This window comes from Nomascus leucogenys, chromosome 4 (assembly GCF_006542625.1).
Source record: "Nomascus leucogenys isolate Asia chromosome 4, Asia_NLE_v1, whole genome shotgun sequence".
In the NCBI taxonomy this organism is placed as follows: domain Eukaryota; kingdom Metazoa; phylum Chordata; class Mammalia; order Primates; family Hylobatidae; genus Nomascus; species Nomascus leucogenys.
Genome location: NC_044384.1, coordinates 47,922,330 through 47,941,524, shown reverse-complemented (window position 1 = coordinate 47,941,524; position 19,195 = coordinate 47,922,330). Strand labels below are relative to the sequence as shown.

At 36.1% G+C, this 19,195-nt stretch overlaps 1 protein-coding gene across 2 annotated transcripts in view; it reads right to left on the bottom strand.

Annotated features, from left to right (window-relative positions):
* The window catches only part of TRAPPC8 (trafficking protein particle complex 8), a 112,539-nt gene that overhangs the window by 2,924 nt on the left and 90,420 nt on the right, over positions 1-19,195 (bottom strand). The window contains exons 25-27 of one of the 2 annotated variants that reach the window (XM_030810612.1): positions 16,769-16,942; positions 13,926-14,027; positions 6,768-6,913 (exon numbers count right to left, since the gene is read on the bottom strand). In XM_030810612.1, coding sequence (XP_030666472.1) covers positions 6,768-6,913; positions 13,926-14,027; positions 16,769-16,942 — 422 coding nt within the window. Of the gene's footprint in view, positions 1-6,767; positions 6,914-13,925; positions 14,028-16,768; positions 16,943-19,195 lie in introns of those variants that run through there. The other variant, XM_030810613.1, reaches the window with a different exon arrangement.

Genomic DNA, 19,195 nt, shown 5'->3' with positions numbered 1-19,195 from the left:
ATATACTATTATCTACCTTTTACTCTATAAACAGAAAGATAGTAAAGAAGAAAAAATAGTAACCGTATAAGTTCATACACATTAACTTTTAAATTCTGCTCAGATAATATATTTTATACTTTCAGAAACTTTATATCTTCTTACTAAGAAATATTTTTTAAACAATACTGCAAAAGTCACAGGTTTCCCTAAACAAAAACTAAGATGATTTAAAAAACATACCAGGTTGTACTGGTGCTACGTATGCCCTAACTTCCCCCACAAACTTCTCACGAGGCAAGAAGGGCAACAAAGACTACTGGGTAGGTGTCCAGTCAGTCTGAAGCATCTCATTAAATTAAGTTCCAATTGCATAATTTGTAGCCCAAAGTAAAAATTCAGGAACTTATGCTATTCTGTTCCCATTTGATCCTCAAATGTCAAATTCTTTGTACCTTATCCAAATGCTTCTAGTAGAGGAAGAAATGTGAACATCTGGATATCTCCTGGTCCAAAGTGAAACTCATCATCTTCATTCCAGTGAAGAGCACCCCCATCTACCCCAGCAAACTGTTAAGTATCATACCGATTCCTCCTAACACTCACTAACCTCCACTCCCAATGTTCTTCACAAATTCCTGCCAATTCTCTCACCCACACATCTCTGGAACCTGGTTACTTCACTGTATCTCATTTTCCTTACAAGTTCAAGTCTCATGTCTCATTTTATTGCAAGAGCCTCTTAATTAGCACCACAATGCAATCTATTCTTTAACCATGTTTCTCACACTTGAGTATGCACCAGAAATACCTGGCAAGCTTGTTAAAAAAAACCTGCTGGGCCTACTCTCAGAGATTCTGATTCCATAGGTCTGGGGTGTGGCCCAAAAATTGCATTTCTAGGCTGGGCACGGTGGCTTGCGCTTGGAATCCCAGCATTTTAGGAGACCAAGGTGGGTGGATCACGAGGTCAGGAGATCGAGACCATCCTGGCTAACATGGTGAAACCCGGTCTTTACTAAAAATACAAAAATTAGCCGGGCGTGGTGGCAGGTGCCTATAGTCCCAGTTATTCGGGAGGCTGAGGCAGAAGAATGGCATGAACCCGGGAGGTGGAGCTTGCAGTGAGCCGAGATCACGCCACTGCACTCAAGCCGGGGCGACAGAGTGAGACTTTGTCTCAAAAAAAAAAAAAAGAAAAAAGAAATTACATTTCTAAGTTCCCAGATAATACTAATACTAATGCTCCTGGTCTGGGACCACATTTTGGTTGTTGTTGTTTATTTATTTATTCTTTGAGATGGAGTTTTGCTCTTGTTGCCCAGGCTGGAGTGCAGTGACAGGATCTTGGCTCACTGCACCCTCCGCTTCCCAGGTTCAAGCTATTCTGCCTCAGCCTCCCAAGTAGCTGGGATTACAGGTGCTCGCCACCATACCCGGCTAATTTTTTTTTATTTTTTAGTAGAGATGGGGTTTCACCATGTTGACTAGGCTGGTCTTGAACTCCTGACCTCAGGTGATCCGCCCGCCTTGGCCTCCCAAAGTGCTGGGATTACAGCTGTGTGCCACCGGGTCTGGCCTTGGGACCACATTTTGAAAACTGCTTTACACCATAGTTTTTCTAAAATGCTAATCTAATGAACCACAAACAGGGCTGAGAAATCAAAGTTCTTACAACTATTCCACCACTGCACCCAATGAAAAAGCTGGGCTCTAGAGTCAGACTGCTACCTATACCTCAGTTTTCTCAACTGTAAACTGCAAAGAATAATAATTGATTCTACCTCTTGGGTTTGTTGTGGTGATTAGGTAAAACATGTTAAGTGCTGAGAATAGTGACTAGCACATGTTCAAAAGCTCCATAAACATTACTGAGGCCGGGCGCGGTGGCTCACGCTTGTAATCCACTTGTAAAGCACTTTGGGAGGCCGAGGTGGGCGGATCACAAGGTCAGGAGATCGAGATCACGGTGAAACCCCGTCTCTACTAAGAATACAAAAAAATTAGCCAGGCGTCGTGGCAGGCGCCTATAGTCCCAGCTACTGGGAGAGGCTGAGGCAGGAGAATGGCGTGAACACAGGAGGCGGAGCTTGCAGTGAGCCAAGATTGCGCCACTGCACTCCAGCCTGGGCGACAGAGCGAGACTCCGTCTCAAAATAAAACAACAACAACAACAAAAAAACAAAACATTATTTAATATAACAATTTATGCTCATGGCAGCTAAACACAGTACGATTTTATCTTTGTTTTTCTTTCTTCTATTCTCATACCTCTACTGCCCACTGCCATGACTAAACCTCCTACTGTCCGATTTCCTCACATTTCTACTTGTTTTCTGAAACCCCCATTAAATTAAGAATGCTTCCCTATATCCTCCATCTCTTCTCTTTGTGTTTCTACATCTATCTTTAACTGTATCGTCCTCTCACCAATAGATGCTGTATTTCTTCCAACATCTTCCATATCTCGGGGCGGCTGATGTAGTTCTTAATGATTTCTTCCTACTACCTCTCCTGTAAAGATGCCTCCACTCTTTCATCATAAACTACCTTAAGGTTTGTATTCTTTTTTCTGTTCCCATTCTAACAAACTAACAAACACAGTGACTAACTCAGTACAGTGAGAATTCTTTGGGGAAAGGGGAAGAAATGGATATTTTGAAATATTTGAGGTAAAGATGAAGCATGTGTAGTTTGAACATCTGCTTCACCTCCCATTTGTGAATTCATCTGCTGTATCGGTCAAGCAGAGGCATACGCCTAGTAAGACACTATTCTCTGGCTACCCTCTTCTGTACTATCTATTGGCATAATTTTAAAAGTGTAAGGGAAGTTTGTTTTCTTCCTTCAATTCCAAGTCTTGTCATCATTTTGGACAACTTCACTGTCTAGGTATATGACTTACTCAATACCTTCCCAAATCCTGGACCTATCATCTCCATAATCTTCAGTACTATTCAAAACTCAGCCACACAACTTCCATGACCAAACCATGAAATTTTTTCCCATCACATTAGACAACTATCCTTAACATAATACTCGGTCACCCCACTCTGACCACCATCTCCCATCTCTCTAGCTTTCTCAATTATACTCTCTCATCTGTTTTTGAGTTTTACACGGACACCCAATCACTTGATCCTTCATTTCAATGGTTCTCAACCTTGGTTACTGAAGTAACTGTGAGTACTGCTTAGCAGTTATTCACTCCCACTGTGGGACTTTGAATCATCCTTGTTGATTATGGAAGTGAGGATATTTGGTCAATGAAATATTAACATCTTTTGATGCAAGCAAAAGTCTTAAATGTGCTTTTGCAATTTGGCTCACTTGTTATACTCCGGAGACATGCCACCAAAACATATTCCAGGTAGCAGCTGCTCCTTTGGACTGGGTCCAAAATATATGTGGCACAGACGTGAACCCAAGTTTCTTCAGGTGCCAAATCCAAACAGCACACAGACCAAAGCACAGCTTCAGCCAAGTTATCAACCGGCAGACCCATGAGTATGGAAATAAATGCTTTGTTATAAGCTACTGATTTCTGAAATGGTTTGTTATGAAGCATTATTGTGGCAATAATGACTAATAGACATGGACATGGGTATGATCTGAAGACATTTTAAAACTAGAGATGCCTGCACCCTGCTTCCAGAGAATCTGATTGAATCAGCCCGAGCACTGGAAATTTCAGAAATTCCCAAGTGATTCTAACGTGCAGCCAAGGAGAAAACTGCCACATTTTATCCTTGAACCCGCCTTGTTTTCGCATACTTCCATGCAGAGTTTTGATTTTGGAATGCTTCATTTAACCCATTCTTCTACTTTAGTTTGATCAAAACTTTCCTGTTTCACATAGATTCTATAGGGTTTTTTAACCTCTAAGTAGAATGATGTAGAGAACTCCTAAACATCCTAGCCTCTAAATGCAGCAAAGGTTTAACCACTAAGTTTAAAAAGAAGCACCAAAGACATTCAGAAAGTACATGAAGCAGGACGGGTTTAATAAACAGAGCTGAAGTAGAAGATTGGGTTAAAATGAATCATAGAATCAAAATTGTTCATAGAAGTGTGTGAGGTTCAATAAGGATAAAACACAAACATTTTTATTTTCACTTATGGTTGCATATTAGGATCACCTGGAGAACTTAAGAAAATCCAGATGCCAACCTCTACTCTGGGCCAATCAAATTGGAACCTCTGGGGGTAGGACTGAATAAAGCATCTTTCAGTATTTCTTTTTTTTTTTTTTGAGACAGAGTCTTGCTCTGTCACCCAGGCTGGAGTGCAGTGGCACGATCTCAGCTCACTGCAAGCTCCGCCTCCTGAGTTCATGCCATTCTCCTGCCTCAGCCTCCCAAGTAGCTGGGACTACAGGTGCCTGCCACCATGCCTGGCTAATTTTTTTGTATTTTTAGTAGAGATGGGGTTTCACCATGTTAGCCAGGATGGTCTTGATCTCCTGACCTCACGATCCGCCCTCCTCGGCCTCCCAAAATGCTGGGATTACAGGCGTGAGCCACCGCGCCCGGCCTATCCTTCAGTATTTCTTACATTTCCCCAGGTGAACCCTGCACACATCTGTATCAGAGAAAGGAACAAAGAATGAGTACTGGGCAACATTAAGAGCATGACAAAGACTTAAGACCACTAGTATTTAAAAAATAACTTAAGATAAAATTTTTTAAAGATCCAACAAGAGTAAGTGCTGGTGAAGGTATCAAGCAGAAGGAATTCGCATATGCTGCTATTGGAATATGCAAATGAGTAAAACCACTTTGGAAAAGTTCCTGTGGGGAGAAAAAAAAAAAGGCAAGCACATATGTACAAGGAAAGGTGTAGAATATTCACAGCAGAATTCAAAATAGTTCAAATCAGAAACTATTCTACAGCTGAGCGTGGTGGCTCACGCCTCTGATCCCAGCACTTTGGGAGGCCGAGGCAATCTGCCTGAGCCCAGGAATTTGAGACCAGCCTGGCCAACATGGTGAAACCCCATCTCTACTAAAAATACCAAATTTGGCTGAGCTGGTGGTGCACGGTGCACACCTGTAATCCCAGCTACTCAAAGGCTGAGGCACGAGAATCACTTGAACCTGGGAGGCAGAGTTTGCAGTGAGCCAAGATCGTATCACTGCACTCCAGCCTGGGCGACAGTGTGTGACACTGTCTCAGAAAAATTTAAAAAAAGAAAAAGAAGAAGAAAAAAAAAGAAAATATTTTAAAAGTCCATTAACATTTAAGTAGGTAAACTAATTCTGGTATATCCAAACATACTCATATGCAATGAAAATCAATTCTAGAGGTTCCTGCAATGGTTGACTCTTACTAACATAGTATTAAATGAAAGAAGCTAGACATACAAATATACTCTATAATTCTACTTATATAAAGATTATAGAGATAATTATTTAGGTGTTAGCTTTGTTAAAAAAAAAATCACTTAAAAAAAAAAAAAAGAGGCAGGGTCTTGCTGTTTTGCCCAGGTGCAATGGTGCAAACATAGCTGACTGTAGCCTCAAACTAACGGGCTCAAGCAATTCTCCTGCCTCAGCCTCCCAAGTAGCTGGAACTACAGGTGTGTACCACCATGCCCAGCTCTAAGTTACTTTTTAAAATATTTTTTCTCTTAAAGTCACTGTTAAGGTCTTAATTTTGCCCAGTACTCCTTCTATACATCCTCAGCTAGCATCTTCTCAGTAGCTATCCTAAAATCTCACTTTTTTCAAATTCTCTACCCTTTACTCTTATCTCCTAGATTAATTAGCTAACCTTGCTCTTATAACTACCCCCTAAAATGGAGGCACTACATAACGTGTAAGAAGGTCCCTTCTTTAGCGCAAAGCAAATCCTGTCATTCTTCAGCGCATGTATCTTATCTTTCCATCTACTAAGGATTTTGTTACTTTCCCTGTATCTCATCATTTTCTTCAAGACCACAAACATGCCTATATCTTACCTAGTAAGAACAGATACTCCCTGATCCCTTTTCATAGCCCAGTTTCTTGAAAGGATGGTCAACGCAGTATCTTTACTTTCTTACCTCCTATTCACTTCTCAACCTATGCTGTCATGCTATTCTACCCCCCATACAGTGGCATTCTTCTCAAAAATCATGAATGATCTCCTTATTGTCAGATCCAATGACCTTTTGGCCCATTTACTATTTGACCTTTCTGTAGCATCTTAAACTATTAACCACTTCTCTTGAACTATTCTCACTCAACCTTTGAGATAGTTTCTTTTTATTGGTCTTTTCTTCCTAATTTTTTAATTAGTTCTTTTTCTTCAGTTTTCTTCATAGGCTTCTTTTTCCTTAGCTTCTTTCTCAGATGTCACTGTTCCACAGGTCCCCATCCTCTTTCTGTTCTATTCTATCCTATCCCCATCCCCATCCAGGGTGTTTTCACCAAAATTCATACCTTCAATTATTACTTAGATTGTTTCTAATAGGCTTCTTTCCATCTTTTATTTGCAAAACTGGCAACCTTTTGAAATGTTGCCTGATTCAGGATTTCTTATTTTTAGAATTTTAGAGGTTTATATATTCCAGCTATTTACCAAAATTACAAATGTATCACATTTGCCATTAAGTTTACTTAATAAAGCTTAAATAACTGATATTGTCTAAACTTGAACTGTTTAGTTCAAGTATTCTATAGACTTAAAAACATTCTAAATTTCCTCTTCAATATTTGGGTTAATGTCACTGCCAAAATAAAAGAAAGAAACAAATACATGTGCCAGTGTGTTGTAGAAAATTTTGGTAACAAAAATAAAGCTCAAACCTTTTTTGATGAAATGGATGATTAAACGATTCTGGGTAGTGAAGACTCGTTTTAATGAGACTAGAAAGCTGCTCTACTGATGGCCTTGAGGAAACTGTAATGTTTTCTGGCCTGAAAAATTTCAATAGTTCCATTTCTGGTGGCTCCTGAGAAAAGAAAGAAAAAACATATGACAATAAAAACACTGCCTTGTTTAAAAAAAAAAAAAAGCATAGTGTATACATACAAAAGTTAAAATCAGCAGAGATAATGTAATCCATGAACAGTACTTTTCTGCTGTTAAGCTAATAGCTGCTATCATTTGCAGTATAATCTAAGATAAAAAAATCAGTATCTGGAATCATTTATTCATTCCTCGCTTATTACGTGTTGGAGTTAGACTTGAATCTCAATAGCTTTACATATTAGCTCTGTGATCTTGGATAAGTTACTTAATACTTTAATAATTAATTTCTTCATATGTAAAAAGAAGTTCATGACAATAATAACTCCAAAGGTTGTTGTGATTCTCATCTGATAATACCGCACAGGACTTAGGACTGCAGACATTCGATTGCATAGCACCTGTTTTAATAGCTGAAAATCTAAAACTGTTTAATATTTCATTCTGAAAATATCCTGCTGCATTGTATAGATTATAGTGCTTCAACTATACTAGCTAAAGGTTAAAATGCACGTAAAAAGTATTAACATAGCTATTTTTCAGGCACATTAAGACTATTTCAATAAATAATCATTATCATCTAATGAAAATAGAGGTCAGGCAGGGTGGCTCACGCCTGTAATCCCAGCACTTTGGGAGGCTGAGGCGGGCAGATTGCTTGATGCTGGGAGTTGGAGACTAGCCTGGCCAACATGGTGAAACCCTGTCTATTGAAACTATACAAATTAGCCAGGTGTGGTGGTACACACCTGTAATCCTAGCTACTCAGGAGGCTGAGGCAGGAGAATCACTTGAACCCAGGAGGCGGAGGTTGTAGTGAGCCGAGATTGCATCACTGCACTCCAACCTGGGCAAGAGTGAGGCTCTGTCTCAAAATAGAGAGACGGAGGGAGGGAGGGAAGGAGGGAAGGAGGGAGGAAGGGAGTGGGCGAGGGTGAGAGAGAGAGAAAGATGAAAGTAAAGAAACATCCCATTTCTACTATTATTTTCTTTCTTGGTTATTTTTTTTCTCTATTTTCCCTCACCACCCAGGAGAATATTTGATTTATAATTTTCTGATAGCCGAGTTTGATTTTGATCTATACCAGCAATTGGCAAACCATAGCCCATGGGCTAAATCCAGCCTGTGTCCTGTTTTTGTAAAGTTTTATTGAAATGCAGCCACATCCATTTGTTAACATACTGTCTATGGCTGCTTTTTGACTTCAGTGACAGAAATGAGGAATAATTATGACATAGTCAATCTGGTGAGCAAAACCTAAAATACTTCCTGGCCTTTTTCAGTGTAAGTTTGCTGACCCCTTATCTACATAGTTGCAAAAGCGAGAGCTAAATTTGCTGGAAATAAAATAAAAGCTGGCACTGGTTCCAGATTCATCCCATTAACAAGTAACAAATTAACCATATTATATTCAAGTAACACCCTGGGGCTACTGGTAAAAAAAAAAAAAAAAAAAAAAAAAAAAAAGACAAATTTTAAAAAACACAAACAAAAAAAGATGATAATCTAGTCAGTGGTAATAGACAAGCATATAATACGGCCAGAAATTTCATTTCTAGAAATCTATCCCACAAAATATGTAAAAAGCAAAATATTTGAAAATGGTATGATATACAAATGTATGAAAATTGACCAAAAATATCATATAGTCAAATAAAGTTTAACAGCATGTTAAAAATACATATATTCCAATGCTTATGTTTGCATAGGCATGGAACATTTCTGGAATAGAAAAGGAACTTGATTATGGGTAACTTCAAAAAGTGGCCCTGAGGAGAGAAAAGAAAAGCAGAATTTGCTTTCTCATTTGTATATCTGATTTTTTGTTTTAAATTTTTTATCTTTCCAATTGACAGCTTGTGGATATTTTACTTTTTTGCAATAAAAATTACTACTTTTATAATAAAAATTTTAAAAAATCAGATAAACCAGAGTATATAAAAGAGAATAGAAATGTGATTAAGGGGAAACCAGAGAAAGAAACTATCTGATACAATGTAATAGCCTTCACATGTGGGATGTAGGTGGAAGTATTTGCATGTTTAAAAAGAAGAAAATTAATTCAGAAACGTTAAAAAAAAAACTGAAGATCTTTTTTAAGTGGCAGAGATTATATACAAATACAGTTCTATTTTGAACGACTGTGTTATACTGCTTTGGCAATTAAATTTTCTTTCTGATAATCATATGACTTAAAATTATAATTTTATATGCCTGCTGTTGTCTAAACAGAGGATTCAGATCATGAGGACTTCTACCTATACCTCACAGGGTTGTAATTTTAAGTACTGATGTGAACCAACACTTGACAAATACCAAATACCTTATGAATGGTATCTATTATTGTTATTTACCTATGTTGATTACTTTATCCCCCAGTATCAGATAACTTTCTCTAGGTGAATGTTTTTAAAATTTATTTGGAAAAATAAACTATCTCAGATTTGTTTTCTTTAAGAGACAGGGTCTTGCTATGTTGCCCAAGCTGGTCTTGAACTCCTGGCCTCAAGCAATCCTCCCACCTCAGTCTCCTATGCAGCTGGGACTAAAGGCATGTACCACCACACTCAGCTTCTTTCAGACTTTAAGGAAATTTAGATTGGCCAATTAGAGATTCAAATACAAGACTAGTATACCCTTGATACACAAGCATCTTGGTGTATGTATGGGCTAGTTGCCAGCTTTTCACAGGATTCAAAATATAACACTTATATTGGTGATTTTACCTTTGTCCAAGGTCTGTCATTTGGCCTTATAGACTCAGGTATTTAATCTCACTATTTTCTCAGAGTTAAGTAATGGTGAGATGTTAATCACTACAACGCAGTTAATGTGGATGAATGCCAATGTATAGTGATAAATATAATTTGCTACCAACTGACCAATGTGCACAGGCTTTCTGTTGGTAGCTTACTCAGGAAGCAAAGTTTCAGAACACTGATTTTGAGGCATGAAATCACACAAGGGATATTAGTGAGATAACATAAATGTTGACTGGCATCAGGCTGATCACCTGCACAATGAAGATGTAACTACAGAGACACCAAATACTAATGTGGGTAAGCAGAACCTACTTATCCCATGACAATGGTTGGATGAATATTGGCAATGTCTTCTTTATTCTATAATTTTATAACTGACTGACTCCCCTACTGATGGACAGTTTCTTTCTTTACTTATACAGGATGAGCAACCCAAATCCAAAGATACAAAATCTGAAACGCTCTGAAATCAAAAATGCTGCAAAATCCAAAAAATTTTGAGTGTTGACATGACACTCACAGGAAATGTTCTTTAAACCATTTTGGATTTCAGATTTTCAGACTAGGGATGCTCACCTAGCAGGTATATGATGCAAATATTCCAAAATCCAGAACACTTTGGGTCCCAGCATTTCAGAGAAGGGATACTCAATCTCTTCTTATTTCCTCTCAGGCTGAATTCAGTTTGTATATGACTAGGAATGCTCTTTCAAATCTTGCATATTTCTGCTCTGATCCATTACATAGTTGTTTTTCTTTTATGTGAATGAATCACTTTATGAAAACAAAAAGATCTAAAGATGCAATATATTTTCAAGGCAAAAAAATTATGTACAAAATAGTAAGATAAAAAGTAGAAAGACTTTCCTTTTATAAATTCTTAAGGAAAAATGATTCTAAAACACTTCACACTTATGGGTTGTATATTAATCTGCAACACAATCAATTTAGCAGGCTCATATTTAAAAATAACAAGAGAAATTATAACTCCTTTCTTTTTATAATTATAACAACCATTCAATGAAACCTGTAGTTTATTAAACAACATCACCTCTTCTGTCTTTTTTCTTTTTCGGTTAAAATTTTACCATTCATTAAGTGAGCGGAATGAATGTTTACATGAACTTAATATGTAGTAAATGCATAACATAAGCACACATGTAAGTTCTGGAAATAGAATATTTGCTAAAGGAAATAGATTTTGTTGTTACATTAGTAAAATAATTTTGTGCATAGCATTCCCTATATTTATCCTTTATAAGGCAGAACAAAAATTAAAAGACATGCTGATTACAGAACTGCAATGTTGAAAGTTGCAATCTTAAAGCTTACTGTGTACTATCTATTTGTGTGCAAACTATTAGTATGACTGAGCCACTCATACCTGGTTAATATTTTTGGTTTCTTAATGCAGTGGAATGAATTTGGTAACTCAGCATTCTTTATTCATTTATTTAATAATTACCAAGTACTTATTATGTGGTAGCACTATCCCAAGAGGTTGTAGTAAAATAGTAAATAAAGCAAACAAATTCAACCTCAATAAATAAGTCTACCTGGGGGATAGATGGAACAATGTGAAAACTGATAAATTACAAATCCTCAATCAACAGATTTCTATTCTCTCTCAGACAATTTTAAAACTGAAAATTATTATGAAATATTATAACTGTACTTTTTTCAGTCTCATTTGTAAAATGGGGGTAATTCTGCCTGCCTTGCTTACAGAGTATGAGGACCAAAGGAGAATAAAAGCTGCTTTGTAACCTGCAAGAAACACAAATTCAATATGCTCTCAATCAGTTTGGGTACATTTTCTTACTTCCTGGCACCATAAAATCTTCTGGCTCATCTTGCATTTTCTCTGCCCCAGCCCTAAAATCAACCATTTTTCCAAGGAACCCTGGCTCCTTTTATTGGAGAATAGTCAGTAAGTTTTAAGGTGAAATTTTTGTTGCGAATAACAAAACTACAAGTATACCAAACAATATGGATAAATTCCACAAACACAGAAGTTGAATAAAAGAAGCCGAGGTATATATTGTATGACTATTTACATAAATTCAAAAGAAGTAGTCTTGCTTTTGACTTGTAAGTCAGAAAGAAGTGACTATAAGTTTGGTCTGGAAGAGAAAGATTTCTGATTGGAAAGGAACAAACGCAGAACTTCTGGGGTACTGGTTAGGTTCTATTTCTTGATCTGGGTCCTGGTTTGGAGTGTTCTTCAGTTTATGAAAATCGAATAAGCTATTTACTTTCTGTACTTATGTTACACTTCAGTAAAGAGTTCAAAAATGTATTATTGTTTAATATATTCAAGTCACCAAAAAAAACAAGCTATTTATTTGAGACTTCTAAATTACACTGAATACATTTCTATACACCACCTGTCAGGAGGAAAGCACGTGAACAATGGCCTTAAAAGAATACCTGCAACCTTGCAGTGAGCCGAGATTGTGCCACTGCACTCAAGCCTGGTGACAGAGTGAGACTCTGTCTCAAAAAAAGAAAAGAAAGAAACCAGACATTTATACCACCTCAAATTATCTCTGCACAAATTACTTACTATTATGAAAGGAAAAACAGTAACTTGACTGTGAAGAAAACATGGCACCACCTTAAATGATCCAACACCGATAATGAGGCAAATTAACATCATGCACTTTCTTATGCAACACATCACTTAGCATAAACTTAATCTAATCATGAGGAGACATGAGAAAAACCCAAAGAGGTATTATTCTAGAAAATAACTGGCCCAAGCTCTTCAAAAATGTCATTGTCATAATCAACAAATAAAGGCTAAGAAACTGTTTCAGATTAAAAGAGACTAAAGTGATATAACAACTGAATGCAAAGTATGATCCTGAACTGGATCCTGGATAGAAAAGAGCAAATAGTTACATGGATGGAATTAAAACCTTTGATGGCATTTGAATATGGATTGTATATAAGACTACTGCATCAATGTTAAACTTCCTGAATGTGATAATGTTGTATTTTTTTTTTTTTTATGTAAGAGATTTGTCTTTCTTCTTAGGAATACTCAATGAAGTATTATATTTAGGGACACAGTGACAGGATGCCTGAAATTTACTTGGCAGTAATTAAGAATGATTAAGGGAAAAAAATTAATACATATGTAAATAACAACAAAGCAAATAACGCAAAATGTCAACCACTAGTAACCTGAATGAAAGTTATAAGGGAGTCTTTTACACTATTCTTGAAAGTTTTCTGTAAGTTTGAAAATTATTTCAAAATAAAAAGTTGTCAAAACTAACGGGAGGGGTTGCCCTCAGGTCCACGGTGAAAAACAAAAAAAAAATAATGGAGGCGGGGCCCTGAAAATTAAGATCTGTTATTTAAAAACAAAATACAGGGCCATTGTTTGAATTACCAGACTAAATGTGCTTATATTTTATTCACATTTGCTATGAAAATTTTTCAGTAAGATTAAGTATTATTTTAGGAAAAATAAGAAAGCATACTCAATGCTATCAGCAGCTGCTACACAACTCCAGAGGCCACCTTTTACATATTACAATACACCCTCGGAGCGCTGCAATGATATCCTGTTACAACAAATAAGAAAATATAGAGATATAATTTCTCTACTCTTAAGCAAATCAATTCTTTTCATACCTATGAATTCTGGATTCAATATGGAATGTATGTGAGGAAACCCCAAAAACCATAACTGCATCTTAATACTCTAATAAAGGTGCTAATGAATTTTAAAATCAATTTATGTTCACTTTTAACTTTAATCATTCTTCTGTCACCAACACCCAATCCAAATACCAATATAAAAACCTGAACATGGCAGTGCGTGGTAGCTCACGCCTATAATCTCAGCACTTTGGGAGGCCAAGGCAGGAGGATCGCTTGAGCCCAGGAGTTCGAGACCAGCCTGGGCAACATGGTGAAACTCCATCTCTACAAAAAACACAAAAATTAGCCAGGTGTGGTGGCACACACCTGTAGTCTCAGCTACTCAAGAGGCTGAGGCCAGAGGATCACCTGAGCCCGGGGAGGTCAAGGCTGCAGTGAGCCATGATTGTGCCACTGCACACCAGCCTGGGTGACAGAGTAAGATCCAGTTTCAAAAACAAACAAAAAAAAACCTGAACAAACCAGACCCCTTCAAAAACACAAAAGCCAACCAACCAAACAACAAAAAAACCCCACAAGTTCACCAGAAAGCTCCAAAGCAAACTATGTTCAATCACCTGTTTCTGAGGATATGAAAAGGCTTCTTTTCCTATAGTGCGAAGAATAACATGATGTTGACCTTCCAAAATAAGCTGTTTACTGTCTTCCACAACGTATGCCTAAAAAATGCAAAGTACAAAAACGTTACCGTGCTTGACAGTAACCTCTAAAGTAACCAACCCAATACTTGATAGAAAGTGGAAATATTATGGCCAATATCTATCAATTATTGACACTCCTGGCAATGTCACCATTTCTACTTTTAGTTATTCGTTCAATCAATAAAGTATCTATCCAAAAAACAAATCTTTTCACCTCAATATAACACAGTTGGCCTGGATATTTGAGAGAGATACATCGTGAAATCCTTTCCAACATTCTTTAGAATTCTGAAGAAACTACTTTAAAAGAACTGTGCTATAACACAAGCTGCTTTCTTTACTGAACTACCAATATACAGCTGAAAGGTTTATTCTTACAGTCTAGCTTCTGAAATGCCCTAGGGTTTATCACATAGCTGAGCAAAATCAGTGAGTACAATCATAAATCCTGTAAGTGGAAATGTTATGTTCGTAAATATAAATATATATGCTTTTAAAAAGGCTTTTTTCTTCCAATATAGTGAGCTGACTTTACCTATATTAAAATATTTGTTCCAGTTTATAACTCTTCTCTCTCTTGAATTGCTTCTGTGCTGGGGAAAATATAATCTATAAATGGCTCTGATTTACCGTCATTGTCACATTATGTGCAAACACAAAGGCTTAATTTTTTTGACAAGCCCAATATTTTTACTATTAGGTTCAAAAAACATAAAATTACTCAGTCAAAATGCTATCAAAGTTTCTTCTTGTTTACTTTCAATTTTTGTACTTATAATGGACTAGTGACAGTTTGCCATCCACAGAACAAACTTTGAGTAGTGCTGCAGTAAGGCATAGGATGGCTCAGGACCTGCTCAGCATCTATATTTGCAAAACCTAGAAAGGCAGGAGAAGTTAAACACCTGACAGGGTAATGTTTAATCAAGAAGGAATAAGAGCTGACAGATAAGGGTCTGAGACTTGTCAGATGTCTTTTCTGATGATGTTATGGCATTGAGCGACAGTCACCCATAGCCATGGCAAATTCTATAATGCATCCTCCTGCTTGCGCAAAACCTTAGATTTTTTAAACTAACCTTTATTTTTGATTAAAATTGCTTAGGAGTTGTATTATGTCCCTTTTTCAACTATTTTTTTTTCACAAAAATGTTCAAGCTCTTGGTTTTCTCTTGAATCATATTTTATTCAAGAGTCCTATGCTTCCTGTGCATCTTACTCTACAACTTTAACAACTTTTCAAGTTTTCTTTAATGAATCATTTTTACATTATCCAGAACTCTAACTAAAACAAACAAAAATCTACCAGTCACTTTCTCCATTGAGTAAATTATAAACCTACTAAGGTACTAGCCACTACCAAACTTAATAACCCATTATTTAATGTATTCAAACTTCCATTTCCCAGCCAAGGAGCATCACAATCTTAGATAACTTTCTTCTTTATGTGATTAGTGATACTAGCAGTGGGCTTTAGGTTCAGGGCCATTTCTTAAAAGATAACACTTTTCCCCTCATCAAAGAATACCATGCACTTAACAATGAGTACAGAATACATTACACAAAACCTTGTCTCAGAAATATTATGGATTGCTACATGGCATAAACCTGTTGAATGAAGACACAAATGCCAAAGATCTTTATACACTTATATAATACGATTCCAAAGTTCAGAAGAATTTGATTTTGCCAATAACGTATAACTGATCTTTTTAACATAAAACGCCTTCTATAATCAACAAAAGTATCAATTTATTTAGATTTCATTTTAAACATGCAAAGTCAGCTTGGTTTAAAAAAAATGTTTATTTAAAAACATGGTTAAAAAAACACTTTATAAAAACTTCTGAGTCAATTTAAAATACATGTATTGATCACCTAGTATGAACATGTCTCTTGTATTAAACAACACACAATCAAAACCTTGTCACAAAGTTCGGGTGATTATTCTTGGACAAGATCCTTAATTTTACTGCAGAATCATTTTTAAAAAGAGGTGGTACATGCATATGATACAAAAGGGTGTAACGTAAGAATTAAGACTCCTTTGCAGTATAGTTCAGTTAACTTTAGGGAATACTAATGTCTAAATAATTTCATTCTGGTCCGCCATGTGTGAACTTTATTTGGATCTGATTTTTTTTTTTTAACAGGGTAAAATAGTATATTTAAATAATCTGGAAAAAACTGAACACAGACCATCAATTAGATAATTAAGAATTATTAATTTGGTTGGGAAAGATAATACTGTGCAGTTATATTAAACAAAAAAGTCTTCATCTGTTAAAAGTACATACAGAAGCATTTACAGATGAAATATGTCATTTTAAAAATACTACAGCAAAAAAATTAATTTAGTAGAAAAGAAGGTAAATGGATTATATGAAATATGAATAACAAAAAAATTAATGGTTTTTGGAGCCAAGGTAGTGGATTTCCAGAGGTTCATGGTGCTATTTTTCCCTCTGTAGAATGTTTGGAAATGCCCCGAACAGTTTAATACCACCTGCTTTCAGAGCTTATCATGTCTACAATATTCTCGGTAACACATAGAAATAATGGTAACACAGAAGAATGTTATCTAATTTCAATGAATTCTTTTTTTAGGCCAAAAAAAAAATATGTAACTGTTAAAGTTTCAATATTGAAACTAGAAAAGATAAGCATAAAAAATATAAATAGTAATATACATTTGTTCTTCAGCTTAAGACTCAAGTATCTACAAGTGACGCTTGCTGAAATAATTTAGTAGCACATACCTTCCATAATATGACAATATTCAAATCTACCTCACTGCATTTTTTAATCAATCTCACAGCATCCTCTGTTGACTGTTTTTCGGTATGCACAGGCAAGTGAGCTTGTGGTTTTTTCAATTCAGAAAATAAACTTCGATAAAAGAAGTCTGCACATGGGCTTGCTGAACTTACTATCTGTTAAAAGAAAATCACTTGTGTTCATAAATGCTTTTAATTATGTTGTCAAAATTTATTTTGTATAACTCAGTTTTAATTAAATATATCCTGCCAAATTTTATACTTCTATAGCTTATATATACCCAAAATACCTATTCAGTAATTCTTGTCAATGTAATTGAATACAGGGAGGCCACTTGAACATTCAAAAGATTTGGTACAAAATACCCTGTATCTTTTTTTTTTTTTGATACAAGGTCTTACTCTGTCATCCAGGCTGGAGTGCAGTGGTGCAATCTCAGCTCACTGCAACCTCTACCTCCTAGGCCCAAGCAATGTTCCTACCTCAGCCTCCCGAGTAGCTAGGTTACAGGTGCACGCCACCACTCCCGCCTAATTTTTGTAGAGACAGGGTTTTGCCAGTTTTGCCATGTTACCCAGGGTGGTCTTGAACTACTGAGCTCAAGCATTCGCCTGCCTCGGCCTCCCAAAATGCTGGGATTGCAGGTGTGAGACACTGCGCCCAGCTGCAAGTTACCCTGAATCTTAAAGCCGTCACCCCAAAATAATTAAACTACACTCCCATGACATTAGCTTTGACCTTCCAAGTATCTAGGGAGAATGAATGGATATCACCAAGAAAATAAAAATAAAATGTTGAAAACCCATATTTTAAAATGACAGAAATATTTCTCATTTAAATCCTAGGCAATATCCAATGAAGCAGAATGCAAATAGAATTATTAGCATTAACTTGGCTTTCATGCTTAAACAATGAAAGTATGAGATAAGAATTTTAAATGGACTCAATTACAGGATTTCCCTTAACTAATGAATATTATGCCACATAATAACATCTTTATATTTATGGTTTCCTGTATTACAGGCTATGTATATATTATGTAGATGTTAAACTTCCAAGTTAATTATTAAATAAGTATTAAATATGAATAAATATATACATTTTCTCCTTATGAGTGAACTTCTTGTAAAACACTGTCCCCGTAGTTTTCTCATTAATCTGTAGTGCTTGGCAAGTTCTACTTATTCAACCAGGTTCATCAAAATGAAAAATGTGTTTCTTTCTGCCTTCATGAGTGCTCTTACACTAAATTATTTAACAACAAATACAATAAAAATTACAATGCAAGAGTCCTGCTGATGTTTCTGGGATTTTAAAAGTTTTTAAAGAAATTCAAAAAAAAAAAACTGAAGTCCTGAAAACTAAATTCAACCATTCAGGAAGCATAGTATCTCTGAAAGTAATGCATATTTTGAAATTACTGAGCTTTTGAAACTTGGAGATATTTCTAAATAGCTGTTTCCTCAAATGGTAAAAAGATAATGATGAGTCAGATGAAAGCAAATGATAAAAGAAGTACAAAAATATAAGGATGTTTAGAATTATCAAGGAGACGAGCACAAAGATGAAATCATCCCACTAACAGCACACAATTACATGAACTTTTACACCCCAGATTCAGCATTTTTCAGAGCAGGTCACTACTTCAGATTATCTTCAGGGATAGCTTAAAATGCATACTCCCAAGTCCACCCAAGATATAATCAACCAGAGCTTTAGAGATAGGGGAGGTAAAGCCTGTATTTTTACAAAATCTAGGTCCAATTATGGTCTGCAGGCTAACAATGTCAACCTCACCTAGGAGCTTATAACAATTTAGAACCTCAGGTTCTACCCAAGTCCTGTGGAATCAGAATTTGCATATTAACAAGATTTCTGATAATTTACATGGACACATTTTGAAACTTTGAATACTACTGTTCTAGGAGGTTTTTTTTTTTTTTTTTTTTTTTTTTTTAGAGACAGGGTCTTGCCTTGGTCTCTGACACCCAGTATGGTCTTAAACTCCTGGCATCAAGCAATCCTCCTGCCTCAGCCTCCCAAAGTGCTGAAATTACAGGCATGAGCCACTACATCTGGCCCTCTACATAACTCTTATACATAATTAGGATGGAATATCACTGCCCTAGACAGTAATAGCTTTAAAATCACAATGGAGTCTTATGTATCTACCTTATTATCTGGGTCTCAGAATATGATATGATATGATATGGTTATGGTATGCCAAAATTCAGAGGGTTATCATCTATATATTCCATTGTGACCACTTTCCCTAATAGAAAAGCTCCCTCATATAATCTTGCTTTTTTTAAAAAAATCCTAAGAACTATACTTATTTCATACGATATTCTCAAAAGAAAGTTAATTTTAAATAACTACTTAAAATGGTATAGTCCATAAGCATTTTT